This window comes from Lichenostomus cassidix, chromosome 3 (assembly GCF_008360975.1).
Source record: "Lichenostomus cassidix isolate B80296 chromosome 3, HeHo_3.0, whole genome shotgun sequence".
Lineage (NCBI taxonomy): Eukaryota > Metazoa > Chordata > Aves > Passeriformes > Meliphagidae > Lichenostomus > Lichenostomus cassidix.
Window position 1 is genome coordinate 30,735,720 of NC_139483.1, and position 23,584 is coordinate 30,759,303.

General features: G+C 38.0%; 1 protein-coding gene across 3 annotated transcripts in view; it reads right to left on the bottom strand.

The window, feature by feature from the left end:
* Positions 1-363: 363 nt before the first annotated feature.
* PLD5 (phospholipase D family member 5) overlaps positions 364-23,584 on the bottom strand; it is a 176,360-nt gene continuing 153,139 nt past the window's right edge. For all 3 annotated transcript variants that reach the window (XM_085055148.1, XM_085055149.1, XM_085055150.1), the window contains 5 exons: positions 22,376-22,573; positions 18,977-19,116; positions 16,804-16,969; positions 13,435-13,549; positions 364-11,500 (listed from right to left, as the gene is read on the bottom strand). In XM_085055148.1, coding sequence (XP_084911274.1) covers positions 11,271-11,500; positions 13,435-13,549; positions 16,804-16,969; positions 18,977-19,116; positions 22,376-22,573 — 849 coding nt within the window. In that variant the 3' untranslated portion in view covers positions 364-11,270. The remainder of the gene's footprint in view (positions 11,501-13,434; positions 13,550-16,803; positions 16,970-18,976; positions 19,117-22,375; positions 22,574-23,584) is intronic.

The window sequence follows — 23,584 nt, forward strand, 5'->3', positions numbered from 1 at the left end:
CAGAATGCGACAGCAGTCCTGGCAACAGAAAATCACAATGACTCAGGCAGTCTCCTGAGAAATGAGAAATCCAGGGTAGTGCCTGCTTTCCCAGATTCCAACTAGAACCTTAATGTGAATCTACTAGAAAAGAGGATCATGCTGCAGAAATCCCAGCGGTCTGGGATCAGTGCCAGTGCTGCTCAGACTCCACAGAGCCCTGGATGGAGGCACCAGGTGGTCTGTCAGTGTTGCCTGGTGTGCCTTTGTAGTTTGTATGTACAGAAGACTGGCAGCCAGGGTACTGGGAGCTTGACACCACGGGCTGGTATCTGGGATTTGGTGCTCACAGAGACAAACAGACCAGAGAGAATAAGAAAAGCATTATGTACTGAAACAGGATTCTTTATTTCAGTGCAGTACAAAGAAATGGGAGTTACTTTGCTTTGAATTGAAGTACCGAAACTAAAAAATGGAGCAGATAAAATACATTTGTGTAGTACTAGGAATCCTTGGATATCAAAGCAGTGAAAAATGACAGCTATGATGCTGCAGCATTAATATCAGTATTTACATATCTTTAATGCACTAACTTGATTTATGTTATATCATTGGTAACTTAGTTTTCAGCAGTATATTATCACTGATAATTCTGTCTAAGCCATCAGTCTTTCAGCCAGTTACTTCCTTATGTTTAAAATGCATTGGTATAGAAGCAACACTCTGTACCAAGCCAGCTCTCCAAAACTTCAGCAAAATCAGTCTCTTTTGTTTTTTCTTCCAAAAGAATGAATTTGCTCAATTTTGTTAATTGCACTGAACTTTGGTTATGTATAGTAATACTGTAAACAGTGGGCCCAGTTCACAATCAAATAACATGAACTCATTGTATTAAGGTCATGAGAAAGTATTGTTTAAAGAAAAAAAGATTGCTACATTGTCATCCTGCAGCACCAAACACAATGGCTGCTCACGATTGGGCTTTTTCAATTACAGCACTGTTCCCCAGCTTGCATCAGGACAGATTGTCTGTTTTCCTAGTAAATGTAGATTTACATTTTCAAATATACCAAGGCATACTGACATAGTGGTTCGCAGCAGAGTCAATAGCCCCATTTACAGATTCAGGGATGATTTTTTGTTTTAATAAATAAACATTAAGCACACAGGTATTGCTGTGAACCAAGCCCATTGTCTAAAGGAAGCACATTTCTTGCCAAATTAAGTTTTTACATAAGAACATGTTTTTATAATGGATTTGAATAGCTGCTTTGCAAGTTATTAAAATAATGTGTCTTCCTGCTTGCACTTTGTACCAACACAAAAAATGAATAAACATGCAGTAAAATGTAGCATTGTTTAGAAAATAATGTGTAAAAAAAACATTCAGTATTTTATATTAAAGCATTTACACTGCATAGGCATTCATATAAGGATATAGTATAATAAAACTTATCAAATATACAAGCATGCAGCAGTTGCCTTATATTCACAGTTCTAGAAATAACCACACACTGATTTCCTCAAATATAAATTGGATTATCGAAAATAGATTTTGCAGCCACTCTCCTTTGCAGTGGCAAACTATGTTCTCATGTGCATTGCAGATACTGACCTATATAACAGGCCTAAGCTATGCCGCTGTATTGTACACATCTGTGATAAATACTGTGTTTTGGAGTAGGAAGGATAATGAGAAGTTATCCATACTTCTCACAGCAGAACTTGGTGACTACACAGTGCTTGAATTGAACAAAATATATACGCATATTAATTGTATTCTCCTTAGAGAGCAACACTGTAACCTTGCCACGTATCTAGCTACTGCATAAGCTGGCCATGCAGTTTTCAAAATAAGTTTAGACAGATTTTTCTATTTGATATTTATCCCATCAGAAGAGGTATAGTAGGAAACATATAGTACATACCCTTTTTGCTCTGCAAACTCTACACAGGACTCCTGCTACTTTTAGATTCTGTTGGGAAATACAATGCAGTGCCAAAGTCACACTGAGAGATTTAAAATGTGTTTGCAGAGAGATCTTCTGTCTTCATTTGCTCTTTTGAAGGTGGTGGTGTTATATATGATGGTGAGCTTGGACCATCTTGGCTGTCACAAGACGACAAGTACCCAGATTAGACCCCCTCTGTGGCCAAATGCCACCTGGAGGATAAAGTTGAGGTCATGCAGCTTGAAGTTGTCTGTGGTTTTGACTTGGCTGTTATTGCCTAGCTTGGCAGGTTAACCTGGCGTGTGACTCCAGGACAACAGCAAACAAAATACCTGGAGGCAAGGCTTGTGTTAGTTGTGCAAGGTTTTCAAAATTGAGCTCTAGATCCTGATGCAGGTTTTGGATGTGCCAAGGTGCAACTGGATTGAGGAGTTATGACTTCAAAACCTTTCCTCGTCCAGCTATTTTTCCAGTAGTGCCTGCGTTCTGCTTTTGCCCTGACTTCCCTTGTCTTCATACACAGTAATTTGTGTGTCTTTAAGCATCATGTGCATGCACTTCCTTCTTCTGAGCACTTCAGGTAAAGCTAGTGGAATTAGCCTTGTAGGATGTTACAGCACCAATGATGCAAGTTGCAGGGATTCATCCTTGTGTACAAAGCAGCAAGGGATTCAGAAATAGTATTTAGGAAATGGCTTGAAAAGGAAAACAATGAGGCAGAAATGGTGAAAACATTTGCTAATGGAAAAATGAAGTGTGGAAAGGGAAGAAAGAAGTGGGGCAGTGATTGCTGTCCTATTAAAAAAAAAAAAAAAAAAAGGTATAATCCTCTCTGGAATGTTTCATTCAGAGAGAAACACTGCCCTTTGTTTTTTAGAAAAGAGAGCTTTGGCACACATGCAGTATGGGAATGACAAGGTGAGTAGATGGCTTTAGTGTGCGCTATCAGAAATGGTGACATTGATGTCCCTCTGTGCTGCAGCCAGGAGTCCACTCTTGTAACTCGTTATTCTGAGTCTCTTTGTGTGCATATTTGTATTTTCTAGTAAAGGATATGTGGCCCTTTCCCGAAAGCTGTACTGTTTCCTGTCAGCCTTATTTAAGAGAAGGACAGCAGTGGAACAAGTCATCATGCCAGAGATGTTCCAAGCTCTTCTGGCATAGACACTCTTCCTCTGAGGATGTGTCTCTGTGTGTATGTGTGTGAGGAGCCTCAAGTCTGTATTTGGAATCTGATACAAGGACATTTGGAATCTGAGCTGGTTATAGGGGCACCTGAATGCTTTTATTGTATCAACTAGCACTTGGAAAATGGGCTTTGCAGCTTTTTTTAGTTGGCTTACTTGCTGCCACAGATGTTGCTTTTCTGCCTTTCTCCAGACTTATTCAGTAAGATCTCTGTGGTGACATCTGAAGACATAAATGTTGTGAGAAGTGACTGGTTTTCAATGATTATCTGGCAGTAAGATCTGTATAAATATACACAGAATCATATTTTTTGCCTACCTCTTAAGCTGTATACATTGAGAGATGGACATCAGACTTCGAATGCTGAAACCTTTGTACAATGTATCAAAGTGGTTCACTGATTCTTTACTGCATCTCTGTATAGTGAGAGCAGCAGTCCACATGTGGGAACTGTCCATAAAAGTAACACAGTTTTGGTTTATAAATGTCAATGTCATTAATCTGAGGTACTGCATTAGCCTTTCAATTACTTTCCCAAATCGAATTTATTTTTTAAATTGTTGGAAAAAATGAGAATGCGTCGTGATTCCATCCTGATTTCTGATGTATTTTAATATCTGTACTACGTTCTTTAGATTCCTTGCTGAACGTTCCATTCATTTTTCCTTTCCACAGGGAAAATTCTTACAATCTAGTTTGGAAATATCTTTGAAGAATCTGGAGATAGTTAAAAGCAGATGTCACAACTGTCTGGAGCATAGTGAGGAGGAGGAAAAGGAGCTCTCTTGAAAAGTCTGACAGTTTGCCACAAAGAAATTGGTACTAAAGCTGTGAGCCCCAAGTTCCCACAGAGATGCACCATCTTGTGAGAATCAATAGAAGTCAGATGTGTAAGATGTTTGCTGTTTGCTTTTTTTTTTTTTTTTTTTATAAACCTTATCAGCTCTATTTCTAGTAGTAATCTGGCCTGTTCCCTCAAAAGAGGAAACAATGTCACCTGCTTCTTCCACCTCTCTTACACAGTGAAGAAATTAGTCCAATTCATAAAGACGAGGGGCATTTGACCTCTCACCTTTTCATGCTAAAGTCAGCCACACATTTCTGTCATTGCAAATCTGGCTGTGTGGTAAAGAATGGTTTATTATAGAATAAAAGAAGCTCACCAAAGAGCTATTTATACCATCAGAAGAACCTCCACCTCATTTAAAGCTTGCCAAGTAGTCTTCCCACCTGCACCCTCTATCTCTTTTTCCAGATTTTGCATATGTCTCTTTCCAGGTAAAGAATTATGTGTGAGGCACCTGGAATTATGTACTTGACTTCCTTTGTTACACTTTTAGTATCTTATTAGATGAGAGATCTCTCAAAGGGCAAAAACATTTTGAACAGCCAGCAGTTTTCAGAAACAGCAGGTGACTAAGAATACTTCATTTTCTTTGCTACTCAGGCAATGACAAGTATAAGCCTGGACTGGGTTGCTAAAGAAGTAGGAAACAATAAGAGGACAAGTCAGATGAGGGAAAGCCTTCTGACCTTTAGAAAGAAACAGCTATCACTTCCAGAAGCATCCTTCTTTTTTGTCAAGTTTCAAGTAAAACACTGAACACAGGTACAATGTCACTTGAAGAAATACAAATAAGGAGTACTTGCAGAGTAATTTACGAGAATATTCTGAAGTAATTTAACATTGAGCAAATCCACTAGAAAATATTTTTTAGCAGGTCAGTCAATAAAATGGTCTACACGCTTCCATTTAAAGAGCTTCTCATTTTATGTTTTATTTGCTGTCTTGCTTAGATGCTATGTATAATGGTGCATGCCTTTAATCTTTAACAGAAAGATTCCTTCCCCATTAAATTCTCCAGTAAGTCCCTCAAAGTTGCATTTGAAAATAATTCTAGTATCTAAGTGACTTATAAACTTTATATAGTTAGCTCTTCTGGGAGGATTTCTTTTCCTCATTTGAGAGTGTCAAGTTGGATAGTCTGATCCTTGTGCTTCGATTTCACCAGTTTATCAGTTGTTCAGAATGGTATCTGTCTGATGACTATATTTGTACATTGAGAGAACACAAGCAAATGCTGCACATGATGTGAAACTTGCAGGCGTGTGCTATGTTGTCAATTCTTGCTTATATTACACTGGGAATTTCTAATGTGCAAGGGAGAATCCCGTTTCAAAAAATGCTTTATGACTTGGTACCTGCTACATGGAAATCAATGGGCTTTTATTCATGCTGATTTCTTTCTGTTAAGTGTAAGTTCATAGTTGTTACAGGTTCCTTCCTCACTCAGAAAACAATCATGGGAGTTCATTCACATAAAGACAAGCAAGGAGGATGCATAAGAAATGAAGGATTTTGCAGAGAAAGGAACAAAATAGGAATGCAGTCCAGAGTTTTAGGTCAGTATCCAGTCTATTAACTCAAGCTGATTCAAGTTTGCTTGCCTCTGGCTCTATTTGTGTCTTCCTCTCTCCCTTTACTACATTTTATGCTGTTACAAGAGGGATGGATTTTACTGTAGGAGAGTCAATGCCCACCATGGGTTCATGAAACATGAGTGTGATATGTATAATTAATATTGTTCATGTTTGTGGCCATGCAACATCAAATAACAAAAAATAATCCTCTGGAATGCTGCAGTTGCTATTTTATTATATTTTGTTATGTTCTGTAGCCTGAATGGGCCATCAACCTTCTTTGTATTCTTAGAGGGAGAATGCTCATGTTCATTTTATAAGGTTAAAAAGTTACTGACTCCTTCTGTAAAATCGTAGAATTTGTTGTGAACAAAATAGAACTGACCACGTTACTATAGCAGAATAATTTGCAGCCAGAATTGAACTCTTAAAATCTATTTTTAACAATGTTTTCAGAAATAGGCTGCAGTAGCTTGATTTTTGTCCTACATGGTTTTGAACTGTAGGGAAAACCTGACATTAGCATGTTAATGCAGTTGTTATCATATGGTTGTGGAATATAAAAGTGATTTCATGAAAACCCAGTCTAAGTCACTGTGTTGAACCACTCAATACAGCTGGGTTCTTCATTCAGACTCTCTGTAAATTGCTGATCACAAGGTAATTCAAACACACAATTCTCACAGACTTTTCTTGGAAGCCCATGCAGGGTTAATCTAAACAGGAGGTACAATAGAAAGCTCCATTTTATTATAAGACTGGAGTTTATCCATTGACTTCAGCACCCACAGAGCATAAAGCACATGAGTTCTTCTTTTCTTGTCTAAACTATTTTGAATGAGGTCTCTTTTACATGCTAGTTTGGCAAGCTTCTAAGGCATTTGTGCAAAGTGATGATCCAAGAGCAACCTGATTCAATACTGAGAAATTCATAAATAACATCCAGCAGTAATTAAAGTGAAAAATTACAGCTAAGAAAAGCAATCATCCTACAGTATCAGTTGAGCTGCTAGACCTTGCAGTGTTAAAAGTGGAGCATGTTCACTGGTACCTTCAACTCGGGAGGTATCATTGTGAATTTTAAACACACCAAGGATTCATTCTAGTTTCTTTACATAGATTGCATTAGAACAACAGTGACTAAAAAAACATGAATATATGATAGATGTAGGTAGAGAAAGGGTAAGAGTGGAAGAAAAACCAGAAATTACCATCTGAAAACATACTAAACATTTAGCAAATATTTTTGTATTAAAATGAAGAGTTCATTTTGAAGACCAGAAAGGTTTTAAGATAACTTAGCACACTCTATAAGGCCATTCTCAGGAGTCAAGTGTAAAATTATCTGAGACAGGGATATTTAAGACTTCAGACTGAAGAACTGGAATAGCCAGCCTGGAATAGTCTTCACCATCTTGAAGTGAAGCATGTACACTTTCCAGTATATACATACTAAAGTCATAAAAAGCCCTATAAATTCTTTGTCTGGATGTTTTCTTAGGTAAGGGTTAACTGGCATGTAACAGGGCTTATTTTTCCAGTTTTTATGTGTGCAAATCTCAACAAAAGAGTGTAATTTAGGTAGCTGGTGGTATAGCAAATAATGGGTAGGTCGTGAAAGTAGCATCTGGAGGTTTTTCCACATTTTTCTCAAGCTTTCTTCTGAACCACCAGCACAGCCTGGATTTACTGGGAGGAACACCAGGCCCTGTATTGGCTAAAACCTAAAACATGTTGGGGTCCAGCCATACCCATTGTGCTGTGGGACATAATCCTTGCCTTTCTGGTCTTCAAAGGGAAGGTGGGAGTAGTTATGGACACTAGCTCATGCTTCAGGCAGAAAAAGTAGCTGGCCCAAAACAACTTGTGACTTAACATGCAAGATCTGAAAAGTAGCCACTATGTGATATTTGGACTTCAACCTGTGCTTACAGGAATTTCTGTGATTATGGTTTTGATATCAGCCAGATGTTGGGGGCATTCAGATTTTATAGCTTGGCATGACAGAATAATTCAATGGTGGTGTAGATTAGTTGATAATGAAGCCAGGAGTAAATTGTGAAATTTAGTTCTTGAACTGGGATTGGATAAAAATGCTCCAGTTTAGATGTGCTTGTGGTTTGGACCAACATCTTGCAGTCAGTTTTTGTCTTTTTGTGATTCTTGTTTTAGGTACTAAACTGTAAACATCACAATGTCTTCTTACTTAGGAAGTTCGCTGTATGCCTCAGTACTAAACACAGGATCTTTAGCAGGACTTCTTATGAGGAACAGTTAAACAAAAACTTGTATGAATAAGGCACTAGTAAATGTTTGCAGCAAACAACACTTACAGTCTATATTCTTTAAGAATAAAACTGTTCTGTTTAGGAAATTGCCTTTGATACGACAGAGTTACCAATGCCAGTTAGAAGGGGCCCAGAGAAAGTGCATCTTTTGGATTATGCCTTGGGAGGTCTGTGAGAAACCCCTGAATGCAAATCCCTGTTAGGTTTGGAAATAGCCTGTGCAATGGTGACACTCAGGAAAGTGTCAAGCGAAAGCAAGAGGAAACTAGTTTAGATTCTGATCCCTGCTAAACTAGTGTGAAATCATTTGCTTCAGATTTATTACAGTGGCAGAAGGATCTGAAGCCAGAATCGAGGCTGTTGTAGCAAATCTAGTTAAACAGTAACAGCGCTGGCCCAAGCCAAATAATTGGCAATAATCCCCTTAGACAGTTTCAAAAAATAATCTGGTATTTTAAATTTCCTATTTGCTGAAGTCCGAGGATGCACTTTGTCTTTTGTCTAATGTAATAGATCAACACCTTCTGTACTACTTTGGAGCTGACATCACTCTAAACAGTTATTAAAGTGTTGATCCATACTTTATATCAAATGAAATTTGAGTCTGCCATTCCATTTATAGGATGGCTGGCCAGTATTTAACATTGAAAGTTGCTCAAAACCACCCAAATTCTTCCATTCATAAAACCAAAACATACTGCCACTTTTAAAATATACTTTTATGTATCTGCTCTTTGTGGGGGAGGTGACCCCAAAATTTTTGAAGCACCAAAAATTTATCTAGCCAATAAGAAAATATTTGTAAACTAACAGATCTTGTTAGTATTCATGGTCTGCATTTTCCTAGGATCTGTCCAGTAAAACTACTTTACCATTCGTTATACTAAATCAGTCAGTGGTCAGTCTGATTTCATCACTAAATCCTGCTTTGTAAACAGACAGCTTAGCTTTATCATCTGACAAATTTCTGTTCCACTCAGATCCTCCATTACTTATACAAGATGCTGTTTAAAAAACTTAACACATTTGTAGTATCCATAATGCAAGAGGGAAAAGAACTCCTACATTAATTGATTATTGTGTCTTATTGCCATTAGGTGCTACAATTAACAACTCCAGACAGTGGGTTTGTTTGCTTGAGTATTTTTGTGTTTTATGTAAGGATGTGGTATTAAGTTTATTTCAGGCTTTAAGATCACGTATCCACGGGGACCTCAGAAACTGTACAGCTATCTCAACTGGCTTTTAAAAATTTGATGGGCTTTTTGTTTGTTGATTTTGTGGGTTTGTTGACTTGTAAGACTGAAGTTACTGTTGGCATAACTCAGCTGAAATTTTCACCAGAAATTAATCTGAACTAATACTAATTTCTTAAGCAAAACAAAAAATCCACAACAAGTAATTTAAGTGCTGGGGATATCTCTTCCATACTTGCTATACATCCTCTAAATTATATACAGAAGGAAGAAAATCCAGAAATTTCTATTCACAAAGTTCTTTCCTCATAGCAACTCAGGAAACCTTTTTATTTTTAAATACATGTTTCTTATAAGTATGTCAGATTATATGCTTTTCTACATGTGTGTGTGTGTGTGTGTGTGTGTGTGTGAGATTAATACATGGAATGTGTTTATCTGAATATCAGAAAATGTTATTGACTATTGGAGCTGTGCAAAATATTTTCTGTAAAAGTTGACAATCTTAAAATTTTTTTTTGTTTTATCATTATTTTCAGTAAGATGATGTAAATCTTTGCAATTGCAAAAGAAAAAACATTCTTTGTCAAAAGTGTGCCTTTTGGGGTCATAATTAGTCTTGTGGGCTGTCTCTAGCTAAAAATTTGAAGTGTGCATATGTTGATTTATTAGTATTTCCTAAGCTGTGCTTACCATAAAATAAATTTGGATATTTTACCTTGTAAATGTAACTTGTGTTTTGAAAGTCAAAGTGGGTTTTTAACTTCTTATTAAGATTAAAATAATACATTGGAACATGGGTTGGCTGGTTTCTTTCTCATTTTGCCCTCTGCTTTTGAACTGTGCCTTCAGGAGATGAGAAGTCATCATTTTGGCAAAGGTTCTGTGAATATTTCATAAAATGCAGAATGCAGTTTGCTTTCATGGCCATATTTCTTCAATGGAAGCAGAGGCACAGTAGTGAAACATTTTTATTATGAAACTACGCTGTTACATCTCTGACTGGAGAAAAACCTGTTGTCAAACATATATTTCTTTAAAGAGCAAATTCACACTTTTATAGAACAGATGCTTCTTGGTGCAACTGAGTTCTGATTGTAGAGGCACACTTTTGACACCAACTACAACTGTGGTCTAACTGTGGACTTTTCTGTCCATGCAGATGTATTTACTTATATGGATGACATTTTAACAAAAAAATGTCACTTCACAATTTTTATTTCTTTTTAAAGTAGAAGTTTGGAAAGCAAACTCTTCCAGGTGTAAAAATCAACAAAATTACTATACGATCATTGAACAACAATTATTGCATGATTTTGCATAACCCTTGACCTTTCTAAAAAGCAGTATTTGATTTTGAGATGTGCATTGCTTTGATAATGAGTCATCATACATGTGCTGACTCACATGTGATAAATATTTAACTTGGGGAATAAATTTTCTTGAGATTACAAAAACATTAAAAAATCAGTCCTAGGTCTTTGCTATTAAGCCAGAGATTTTCGCTGTTAGATGAAATGCATGTAATTGGAAATAACTATTCTGTTGAAAGGAATCCACAATACTTTGATAAAAAATCTGAGAGGATTTAGGGAATATGACAAACTTGATGAGGCCAACCCCAACCCCTCAAAAATTTCTCATACTGTTAGGAGATGAATGAATGAATTACCAGTCCTGTAACTCTAATGTATTTTAAGGCTAGTTAGAAGACATGGAATAGTGATAATCAAAGTAAACATTCAAAACCAGGAAGTATTTTTATGATGGGTAGTTATTTAAAGAGAATTGTTTATATGGGTGAAACTTTGCCTATTCCTTTGCATTTTCTACTACAGTTAACCTACCATCTATTTGTATGTCAATAATAACTGATCTTAGAATGCCATTTCACAGCTTGAATCTTCATTTTGCCTCAAGGTTTGTTCTAGCCAGGTTGGCAATTGGGGAAAGTCCTAAAACAGAAACATTGACACATGCTGTTAAATTCAAATATGGAACAATAAAATTCGCATGGAAGCGGAAATGACATTCAGTGTCAGAAGTAACAAATTTGAAAGTCTTCAATAATTCATATAGAGAATATAGGTTAGACAGATTTAATATAAGTGTGCTTTTTCCTAAAAACACCCCCCCAACCAAACTTTTTTTTTTTTTTTGCTTTAAGTCTTTTGTCTGTAAATATGAAAGAAGGCTACACCCCAACATACTTCTTCATTGCCATACTAAATGGTAAAATAGTCTTTCTAATTCACATTGCTCATGGCAGTCTTATTTGAAGTTCCTTTTTTGTGGTTAAAGCAGTTTGGGATTTTTGTTGGTTGTAAACTTTTGGCATAATGTGAATACCAGTCCCTTTCAAAAACAGCCTTGAGTTGCTTAATGATGCTTGTGCTGTTCCCCGCGTCTGCTTGGTTGATAACAAGGCCAGCTCCAGCATTCTGCGTAAAAGCATTTCCTACCCAATCAAAATTACCTGCAAGCAAAGGCAGGAATAAACAGTGAGTTTCTAACATTAAAAAATAAAAGAACCAAAGAAAAAAACAATCTCCCTAAAGGCAATCCAGAATGAAACACAATCATTTTCCCCAGTGCAGAGATGGAAGTAAGTTGTTTTTATTTTTAATACCAGCGGGATAGAAAAAGCTCCAATACATACCATGTGTAGTGAAGATCTTTTCTGGAAGTCTTAACAGCTCTAAGCCTTCTTAAGTGAAAACAGGTTATTCTGTTTATTCAAAACTAATTTGCTCTTCCTCACTGGTCTTTTCAGTGCTAAGAATTTAAGGGTTTTTTTCTGTTTAAACAAGTCAAAGTACCAAACAAGTAGATCTTTTACAAGTTAGATGTTGATATATACTGTTTGAGTAAAGAAAAATAGACTTTAATGTTTTATGCCAGTTATTACCACCTTTGTTGAAATCTAAGGTAACAAATAAGCACTTTGAATCCTGGGGACAGCAGGGCAAAAAGGCTAACTGGACTAATGAAAAACAGGTAAATCAAGTGTTTAAATTACTTCTCTTTATTTCACGAAAATTGTAAGTATGTTAAATTATACACTTAAAACACAGGCAGTATTTTGGACAAACAAGGCTGATACTTCAGCAGCAAATTTTAAGAATTCTAAATTTGTCAAGAATATTAAATTGAAGCCTCATCATAAGGGATATTTTTGCCATGCTTTCAAGTAAAAGATATATCAGGTCCTTAGCATTTGTATTACTTTCACAGAGCTTTGATAATTTCTTTCTTTTACTTATATGGAGCTAAGGATGCAAGGACAATGGGAAAGAAAAACCCCAGCTTGGCTAAGAATCTAGATGAGTGTAGATGAGTGTAGATGAACTCATGTGTAGATGAGTTCCCAGGGACAGATTTGATCTCGCTATGTGAAGGAATTTAAAATGGAGTGGAAAAAAATATTAGGGGGACAGGAAGGCAGACATAATAAAACCTTTTGGAGATGAGGGAGGAATGAGCTGTAGTATTTGACATAAAAAAATAAGGTTTGGATAGGTTGAGAAACGTGTGTGTTTTGAGCCCATCAGGGTGGGCTTTTTAGAGTAGATTTTAGTTGTATCTTTACACAGCTTGGGATCTCCCATTGTTGCTGTGTGTGTGGGCTGTGCTTCAGCCTTTGCCCTCCCTCACTGCCTCTGCCATTAAGGGCTGTAAGCCCTTGGCAGTGCCTCAGAAAGATCCCTAAAGCATCAAGCTGCAGCAGATCAGAATGCATGTCTTCTCCCTTGGCTTCCTAAAATGTCATGAGCTGCTTTTTAATTCAAAAGTGGTTTTCTGATCCCATAAGCTTATGCACAACTCAGATTTTTCATAAGGTAGTTTTCAGCCTGCATTCAATGGGCATTTCACTGGTAATGAACTTCTGTGAGGTGCCACACAGCAACTTTAGTTAAATACACCTTTAACCCAAGATACCAGTTAGATATGTACCTAATGTTAGGAGGGTGTCTGAAATGTCATTATAGTAAATGGAATAAGACTTTGGATGATGAAAATGAATGGCATCTGTAAAGTATGTGCCAGGATTGACCATAGGTTTAGTAATAACATGGGGAAAGGAAAACAGTCCATCTTCATGGGATTGCAGAAGCAAGAGAATATGCTAACAATCCAAGTTACTCCTGCCTCATAAATTGTGTTATATTTGTGTTTTCAGTCTGTTTTAAAATACTGAAAGCAGAATGTTGGTCTTGAGAAACTGATTCATAGGGGAAGAAAAGGTTTTAAATGAGAAGAGGCTGAAAGCTCAGTCATCATCCAGGTTCACAAAGAAATGAACTATTATCTTCACTTAAAAACACATCAGCTGTAGATTGCTCATCTACAAAGGGGTGTATTCCAGGCTTCTGGATACAAACTAGAATTTCTTGAGATGTGGTTACTTACCAATATATGCAGCTCCATCAGTCACCATATATTTGTTACGATTCAATTTGGGAAGGGAAGTGTTCTTCTGTTCTTTAAGAAAACAGGCACTCTCTTCCTCAAGGTCAAAGAATTTCTGCCATAAAATAGAAGGAAGCACCGGTTAATGGGAATTGCTTTATAAGAGACAGAAAAAATACAGTCTGTTCTCCAATCTTTATTGAAAAAAAGTTTGTGCTACAGAACAACTTGAATTTTTATTGCCAAGCATTAATTTTTATAAAATGCTGCACAAGGTATTTCTAAGTAAATTCTCATAGTTTGTGATCCTGCCGCCTTAGCATTTTGAACTACACAAAGTATATGGCTACTGCATAAAAAAGCAATATAATGCCAGGTAGTAAAGGCTGTGAAATGAGTAAATACACTCCTTTCTTTTCTGTACTGCATGGTAAGAGCCAGGAACTTTTCTTTAGTTCATTTCCCCATTTTTCAAGGGACACTGGGGTTTGCAGTCTGCTTCAGGATCAGGTCAGCAACAACAGAATTAATACCTCTGCAATCACACACAGCATAGTTTCCAACAGGAAACTTGTGTTTTCAGAAACTTAGAAGCTTCTCCAGATTAAATCTGATATGAAGAGATCAAATTTTCCAGGCAACAAGAGGAAAATGTATCTGTTTTAACCCAGAGCATGAAGTATGAGCAAGCTTTATTTATTCATTTATTTATTTATTTATTTGTAATTTTAGAGCTATGTTCACTCCTTGTCTAATTAGTACCAGACAAAAATGAGCAAGAATACACCTGCACAACTCAAAAACAGATTCATGTGGAGGTTCAAGACTAACTTTTGCTGTAGATAGACATCTATTCTATGCTACTCCTTTGTGTTTACCATTTGTCTATAGACAATTTTGTTCTAGGTCATAACTTCTGTGGGCCCTTTAAAAGCACACACCTTTCTCTGTTCACCACTGCACCCCACAGAGCCTGGCCCCTTCCTGCTGCTCCTTTGAGAGTTAGACAGGGCATTCATGCACAGAAGATGCATTTACAGGGTCAAGAACACAAAACTTAAGGAGTACTGGAATTAAAGTCCTAAGAAGCACAATGGTGAGCTCTTCACCTTGAGTTTGCCCTTTATGATTCAAGCTTTAATTTCATGACCTCATGTGGTTCGGTGCATAGGACAGAGCTCCCTGCTTCAGCAGCAGTTTGACACACAGGTTACTCCTTGCCCTTTGGCAGTGTGCTTATAGCATTTATTTAGTCCTCAAACACAGCTTTCTCTGTGCAAGTTATTGCTAGTGATCACTTTCTTCAGAGTTACTTATACTGAGTTGGCATTCTCAAAACAGTTTTACTTGAATGCAGTAATTATTAATGCTTATGTGAATGGGACTCCGAAATGCTGAAAATGCATAATGAGGGACTAAGTGTTTTCTAACTGCATTGACCTTGTTAGTTGCCCAGTATTACCAAAGTTTTGTGGCAAAAGGAAAACAAAATACTCTGCCATGTGTAACAGGGTTGCAGTGCCCTGTTTCTAACTATATCACAGGGATCAAAAGCTAAATGAAAAATAGTCAGTTTCTGAGGATGCTTTGTAGGTCTTGGATATATTATCCCCAAAAGAAGAGAACAACAGGAGGACTGGAGGTCATGTGGTGCAGGAGTGTATGGCATTTTGGTCAGAACAATATGGAGGTATTGTGGTGGCCTAGCAATTTTAAGTCTAATTTCAATCAGAATTTGTAATAGGCTTCTCTTAAAATTTCAGTGTTCTTGTACATAAATACATGCAGTACATGTCTGCATGAGAATATTTTCTACAGAGGTCACTTTATGTTTTCTCATAGCCAAAGTAGAACCAAGAAGGAAAAGGAGAATTTTCAATATTTCAAAAGGTCATTTAGTTTTTACCTTCTTAACCTATTCTTTCTCCTCCATACATACAGACAGTTTTGTTTCACTTCGATCCTGGCCATAACAGATAAATACAAAATAAATGCAGCTTTAAAAAACAGTTGCTCATCTGACATGTATTTTGAACTAAAAGAGTATTGAGATGGAGCCTATGGCACAGTTTTCAGCCAAAATCAAATGACCCTTGACTTATTACTCATACCAAGGTTTATTTAAGGCAGTGGTTCAGCCAGACTGGGAAACCTGATGCACAGCACAGAGGTAACTGAGGTGTGTTGTACCTTTACAAATCTCTGCAGCTGGGGTCGTCTGACTCTAGCTGACAATTTACCTAAAACAGATGTCTAGGAGTATTTTTTTTCCCTTTTATCATCTAGTTCTTGACAAGATAAATTCTGTAAGGAAGATTTTATCTGCTGTAAATAGGTGGCAATGGATATAAGTATTAGGTACGACTTAATTTAATTTTGAATACACAAATAGAATTTTGATGCTAGAAGTTACTCAAAATTGAAGTGGCTTAAACAATGTCAACCACGTATGGGGGTTTTTTTACTTAAAACCACACTTTATGCTGTGTTTTTACTGCAGAAATTTACACGAACAAGATAGATGATAACAAAACCCTCTATTTCTAGATATGCATAATACCAATTAGTGCATATAACAAATAGTACTTGCTTTTTAGAATTGTTGTCAATTTAAAAAAGCCAGAATGATTTACAGGATTACCAATTTAAGAAATCAAAATAACTCAGTAGATTATTTAGACCAGGTACCTATAAAAATAAAACAAAAGCAAAAAAACCCAAGATCCAAGATGACTGATTTCCAGTGTGCCTCAACTTCATAAAAGTGAACTGTATCAAACTGGAAATAGCATTTACCATACATTCTGTTCTCTAATGCATTAGTATGGTATTTCTCACTTTCCTGTACTGCATATCTAATGTGGCCCCATAGTGGTATTTCTAGTCTTCACCATTTTGAATTTGTAGTCTGAATTTAACATAAAAGCCTCATTATTTTTTCTTATACTTTGCACTTGACTGAAGGAAAAAGTAGATGCTTACACAGCTTAACAGTTAAGTTACATGAATCCAGACTGAACCATATTTTTGTGCTGTCAAATTTGCTTTTATCATTCAGTATAAACACAATCAATATCTACAGTTCTCTCTGTTGGCTTTGCTCTCAAAGGCTATTTGTGGTGTTTGCTGTCCACCACACTGATTGCTTTTTGGTACCAATATATTTATATATTTTTCTGTCTCAATTTCTCATTCTGTTTCTACTAGGAGTAAATTAAGTTCATTTTATTACATTTCCTGATAGTTAATTAAATTTGAAGACTTTGATACTAGCAGAAAACAATTCTCAGTTGTCAAGTTTTCTTGATTCTTCTTTGGGGGGGCGTGGGGGAATATCTTATATTTCAAAGCAATATGGATTATACTTACAACTTTCAAACTACAGCTGGGAACTTCAGTGCAAATAGCTTTCAGAGATGAAACAAAGTTAAAAGTAAGGGGATCTGTGTCTCTTGAGAAACTTATGAGAAGTCGTACTTTAATACTTCGTAAAACTAATGCTTCTCTTATCTTCCCATCTAAATACGGCCAGTATCTGTGGAGAAAGAATACAGTATATGCAGAGAACTTTAAAAAGAATGGGATTTTTATGCAGCCAAGTGTAGGCATCACAGAGAAAACAAAACACACGTGAATTTAATTTTCTGTCCATTACTAAACAGGTCTGCCAACATCCTTTTTTCTGCCATTCAGCCCGGCAGCTAAGCTGTCCCTGTGCGGACAGTGAGGCCGTGGAGGGTGGGCACATCTCACACCTGCGGATGCCAAGACACTCGCACGAAGCGCAGCTGCCTTGTCCCCTCCCTCGCTGGGACAGCCATCCCGTGCCCGAGAGCCGCGGCCAGAGGGCGCTGCTGGCCAGCCCAGCCCAGACACGGACACGGAGCATTCTGCCTTGCTGCTCAACTCCGGGAATTGTGCACTGGATCTCTCTCTGACTGGCATGCTTCTCTTCTCCCCTATGTATTGGGACCGTGCAGGCTGGGCACTGGAATGCCTTCTGTAATTTTCCTCTTGGGAAACAGAGCTGCTGTGCAGGGTGACAGCATCCTTCAGCAGCAGCGGATGGAATGGATCGCTTAAGGAGGACGCCACATGTTTTCCTGATGAGGATTGCAGAAATTCTGCCAGGAATGGTATGGTGGCTTCCCAAGTGCTATTCTCACAATTGATAGTTAGCTTTGTATTCCTGACATTTGGTGGGAGTAGGTCAGGACAGGGAGAATTAAACAAAGAAAACACATGTTTTCTACATTTCAGCAGCATCAAAGCATCTGGGCTAATGAAATCTGAGCTCCACTGTGCCACAAAATAACTTACAAGCAAGAACTGGGAGCTGGCAAGGTGGAGAAGCTGGGGCAGTGCCTCAAACACAAAGCCATGCTGCAGGAAAAACACTGAAGAATTCACACAGGTGGCTTCCCTGGATCTCCCTAATCCAACAGACTTGTGAATTCTTCCAGCATGAGAATAAAGGAAGAGTATAGCATGTAACACAAACTACAACACTGTAATGGTTCTGCATACTAAGATCCTTTCCAACATAAAGGAGGAGTGGGAGGGAAACTGAAGTTTCCTCCTTGAGGGAAACCTCAGTTTCACGTATTGTGAAACTGAAGTTCCTACAGCATTGCCTGTGATTCTTTCCCTGTAATGGAGGCTCCAATAATGAGTTTACTGGAAAAACTCTTACAGACTTGAAACAGTTGATGCTTGGTATCAGTCATATGATAAATATTTTTTAAGAAATTTGAAGGAAATAGCTCTAAATAAAAAAAAAGAACATAACCACATGCTTAGTTTGGCTTAACTGTGTTTGAATGAAATGCATAGATGGAATGGCAGGCTTTGCTCAATTCAAAATTCATTGTGAGCATTATCAAGAGTAGGAGGGACCAGTGGCTATTTGCCTTCTGAGTTGGATGGTTTTGATGCACTCTGGCTCCAGTTTTGGGCCATAAGTGCTTTTTAATGGTCCATACAAATGGGCTGTTTAAAAATAATGTGGTTTTGTTTGGTTGTAGTAACTCTCAGTTAACCCAAATGTGATATAATTCAAATGTAATCCACGGCATTTTTGTTTATATGTGTATGTCAATAAGAAAATTACATTCCCCCCCCCACCACTCACTCTGTCATGTTGAATATCTGTACAATACCCATAAAATGCTAGTTGCTGTGGTCTCAAAATAGTCAATAAAATAGTGTAAAAAATAGGATTAATATAAGAAGTAGGATTAAGGTATAAGCAGATTGTGGTATTCCTGGGTCCCAGTCACTTGCAGATGGTCAGACTAGACAATTTCTGATCTCCTTCAACAGGCAGATCCAAAGCTTAGGGCCCAGAACTGGAAATGTCTTCTTAGGTCCCAATTCTGCTCCCATTTAAGTCAATGGCAGGACTCTCACTGATTTCAATGAGAGCAGAATTGGGCCCCAAGAAATTGGTGCACAGTAGTAACTAATCTCCTGTGGGTTCATTTTGTCCAGCAGACCCTACTGGCATTATGGTGACCAGCTGGTCCTGGACTGGGACACTCACCGTTTAGCGTTGGTGTCGATGACAATGGGCAGGTAGTCCATGACAGCTATGTACACAAACTGCTTGGCATCATCAATAACACTGTAAATAGCTTCAATATCCAGGACTCTGTCCTTGGGGCAGAAGAGTTTAGGTGAATTCTGTGAAAGGAAAAGTTCAAATATGGCATTAAAATTATTTATTTTCTCTACCCCCCAGTCTTCTTGAGATGACAAGTAGTATCCATTATTTTAGTAGAGATTATTAACTAATACCTTCAGCTGTCTGGTTAGAATACTCAAAGCTACAAAGGAGAGCTATTTGCTTACTTGCCCCTCAAAAGCCTCAACATTTAGATGCACCTGCGAGTCAAATGCAGAAGACAGACTTCAAAACATTCACTGTCATCAAAGAAGTTGTAATTGAAGTTACATTTTAGAAAATTTTGTTCCCAAGAGCCCCAGGACTGGTATCTATTAGATGGAGTGTTCATATGTTCTTGCCACAGGAACCTGATGCTTCATTTTGGAGAAAGAATTAAGTGTATTACATCAGTCGCAGGGAGATGCTGCAATTTTGCAAGAAACTTATCTTTAAAATATAGCTACAGGTATAAATTACCCAGTACTGAGCTGGTAAGCGGAAAGCCCAGATTTCAGCTTTTCTGCCTTCTCTCTGGGGCTGTCAAAGGCAAGGGGAAGCCAGCAGAAAGTGTCTGTGGCAGATGCACCCAGGACTTTCTACTCTCCTGCACAAGCAGGGAGAGAAGAGTGAACTCCAAGTTGCTTGCAGGCAACACCCCTATTCCTGGGACTGAGGTTGTTGAAGGCACTTTAACCTGCTGGAGCAGATGCCAAGGTGTCCTTTTCTTAATAGCTGGCCCTCCCAGATCTCTGCTTTCCAGCTGTATCACCTTCTCACCTTCGTTACTTGCTTGGGTTGCAGCTGACAGCCAAACGGGTATTTTTCCTTTAGGGACAGATCTCAGGGCTTTTATTAGTCTTCCTTAATTTCATCACACTGCCTGTCACGGTGGTTTTTTATTACTGACTGGTGCTCTCAAGGATTTACTACAACTAAGTACAGAAAATACTAGAAAATTAACTGTAGCAAGAATCAAGAGCAATCTTCCAGATCTGTTCCTGAACACTAAAAAACCAAAACCTCTTACACTTTATCAGCCAGTCTGGAAGATGACTTTGTTGCTAAGCAACACTAAGCCATGATTCCCAAGTATAACAAAAAAATTCAGACTGTGTATTATGTTTGTTTTATACAGCACAAACACTATTTTCAAATAATGAAAAATGTAAAAAAATATGCAAAGTTATTTAAGTATAGTTAAATAATTAAATATAATTTATGTCTATTATCTGACACTTTTGGGAGGTTATTGGACCGAGATTTTATTCTTACCATTTGTATTATTTTCTTGAATTTTTAAGTCACAGCTCAGCTGAAGAAAGAAATCCTTATGTATTGTCTTTTTCAGATGTATTTGATATAAATACAAGAAAGTGAAAGACTTCTTGAAGGTAATTAGAAGGAAAATTTCTGTAAAAACTCTCACTGTAGCACTGTGCTTCTGCATTCCACTTGTTGCTCTGTGGCACCACTGATCCCTGCCCCACAGTCATAGATGGTTTTAGGACTTATCGCTATGTTGTGTAGCAGTTGCTGTTCTGATCAAATACCCACTTGTTCTCCCTCTTCACCCACCAGAAACAGGCCTTTATTCTGGCTGGGCAGCAGCACCCTTCCATGCCCTACTCAGGGCATGCTGTGCCACTTGTTACACACAGGGAGGAGGCAGCATGTCCCCCCCAGGCAGTTCCCTTGTCTGCCTCCTGGAGACTTCCTTCTGATCACTAGTTCAGGAATACACAGCATCATTAACACTTGGTCCACCAAGTCAGTCCCAACCAACTCCGGGACTGCACTTCAGAGGGTCATGGCAAACATTGAGAATTTTCTAGTAGGTGAGAAATCTATTGAAGAGACCGTTTTCAGGAAGGAAGTGGCTTCCCAAGTGGCTGTGGATACAAATTCACGTAGCTCTTGGAGTAGGACTTTAGTGATCTGAGCTTCTGAGTACCACTGAGTCTGTACTTTTGTTTTCTGAAGTGAAATTGCAAGAGAAGAGGCATCCTTGCCCACAGGAAAAAAATCCCCAAGAGGAAGTGAACACTCTGCAAACTGAAAAAAAGCAGTTTCTGTAGAGCCTTTCTCCATCTGCCTTCGTCTAGGATCTCAGATTCCTTAACCAGCTTTCCATTCTGTGCTCCCCTCCAGGACCAACTTTCAGCAGGATTTCTCCATTTCTTACAGATTTCTTAGAAAGGAGTAGGATTTCATTTCACAGTGCATTAGCTAACTGTCCAAAAGCCCCTCTCTTATTTAAGCTAGTCCTTAAGACTCTCCAAAATCAATGGAGGTGTCCATCTTTTCAAACCACTGTTAATTCTGGCTGTCTTAGGCACTTCCACATTTCCACTCCAAAACAGTTCTCTGTCTCTCCACTGATTGTAGGAGAATGAAAAATCCTTCGACAGTGGAACATTGCCTCACTCCCAGCAGGTGAAGGGGAACCCTGCCCTGTATAACCACTCATCTGCACAGTCTGGTGCCAGTGGCTGTACAACTTACTAGTGGGCTACGTGCCCTGTGTTGTTTTAGACACAACTGGCAAGAAAGCAACAGGGATTTTATAGAGAATGGAAAATAACTCTTAGTTAATTAACTTTGTATATTCCTGATTTTGAAGGGGTGGTTCATACTCAGGTAATTACCTACAAAATGAAAGACGCTCCACATCTTTCAACATCTCTACGTCGCTTTGTGTACTTTTTTCCAGTTTTGCTCCATCACTGCTGAGATGGAGGACTGTCCCATTTCTTTCCATTAAAAATACATGCACAGACAGTGCTTCCATGGGGATCACTGCTTGAATTTTAGAAGTTTTAAAGTGTAATTTAAAAATAAAGCTGAAGTAGATAATGTTGTACAGAAGAACAAGTGCTTTGCAACAGGGTGAATACTTATAAATTACACTGATAAAAATGCAAGCTCTGATACCAAGCTTATTTTGTATAATTTTCCATGCCTGATTAATGGTTCATTTTCTCCCAAGTTGTTCACATTCTACCTATTAGTGTAAGTAAAAGAATCTAATTTGAAGGGTCTCAGTATCATTTTCTGAACATAAATGGAAATGTGTTGAACATTACAGAGAAAGAGAAATTGAATAATGCTCAAATGAAATCCTGCAGCATCTTCTATCCTGGCACACTGCATGTCATGGAAATCAGAATTAAAAAAAAAAAAATTGTGATTTGTCACAATTCCAGGTCTTCCAAAAATCTTGTGGGTTAAGTAAGTTTCTTCCCCTCCCCCCTCTCTGGAACTCATTTCAGAACTTACCGACACAAAAGCTTCTGACTTTGTCTCGTTCAGCTGCAGAGTCAGTTTATTTTGAGTGTCGTACACTCCATAGAGTCTCTTAGACCAACTCGGAGGTATTTTATTCTTGTACCTTAATGAGCTATACAGGGCAAATATCCTTTGTAAATCCAGGACCAGGCAGCTGCAGTTGTATACGATGACTCCAAGTTCCTTCATCTGTGAAATTAAAAGTGGGGTCATTAGTGATATTTTTGCTGATGGATCTGTGGAAGTATGCAGCGAGAATGCAAAATCCTCACCTCAGGTACCCCAGATTTCTGGGTGTCAGTTTCTTCACGTGTTAAAAGGGAAATAATGATACTTTTCTCTTGCAGAAAGTATTCTGTAAGCATTAACATTCTCACATATATATATTATGAGGAAAAATAGTCCAAGTAAATACAGACAGCAGAGTGTTATTAAATTCTTTAGCCTTCAACAGGCACAGTCTCACTTTTCCTTTAAGTAAAGGCATGTCTCCTGATCACCATAAATCTTGTTTTGTCAGAGATTTCATTAATTGTACATCTCTAGTACTTAAGTTGTTGACAGAATTTTGTTTTAAATGTATTGTCCAGCTTTTGTAATCAAAATGTCACCACATGCTCACTCTCCTCCCTTCCTCTGTTTTAGAACAGCTCAAGGACTGGTGTGGGCTCAGATGCTATTGCCCTCTCATTACCTGCATTTCACACTAGTTCAGTCATCTCCTAAAACCAAGTAAGAAGAAAATCTGCATGTATCTGTTAGAAAACCATATGCAGGATAAATATTTAAAAGATTCACGCTAGTTTTCTGCAGACAAACTCTCTTGGTAGCATGCCTGGGAAGTCTGCCTGACATGATGAAGAAAATAAGGGGAGTACAAACTCTCCAGCATGCTTACCCTTTCACACCAAAATATTCCCACTGATGTTATTCCCTTAGATGAGATCCCCACAGTCACATGGACGAGTTTCTGGTAAAAGCTTATCTTTCTGTAAAGCCTGTGGGAACTCTGAACCCTGCACAGACATTTTCTCAGAGCTTGTTCCAGTGCAATTCTCCCTGATTGCAGATGAGAAACACTCTGCAGGAGTGGGCAAAGGGAAAGCAAAGAATGAAATTGAACCTTGACTCTTTCTGTGGTGGATGAGCAGAAACAACAAATACCAATACTCCAGTGAGAAGGAAACTCAATGGGAGACA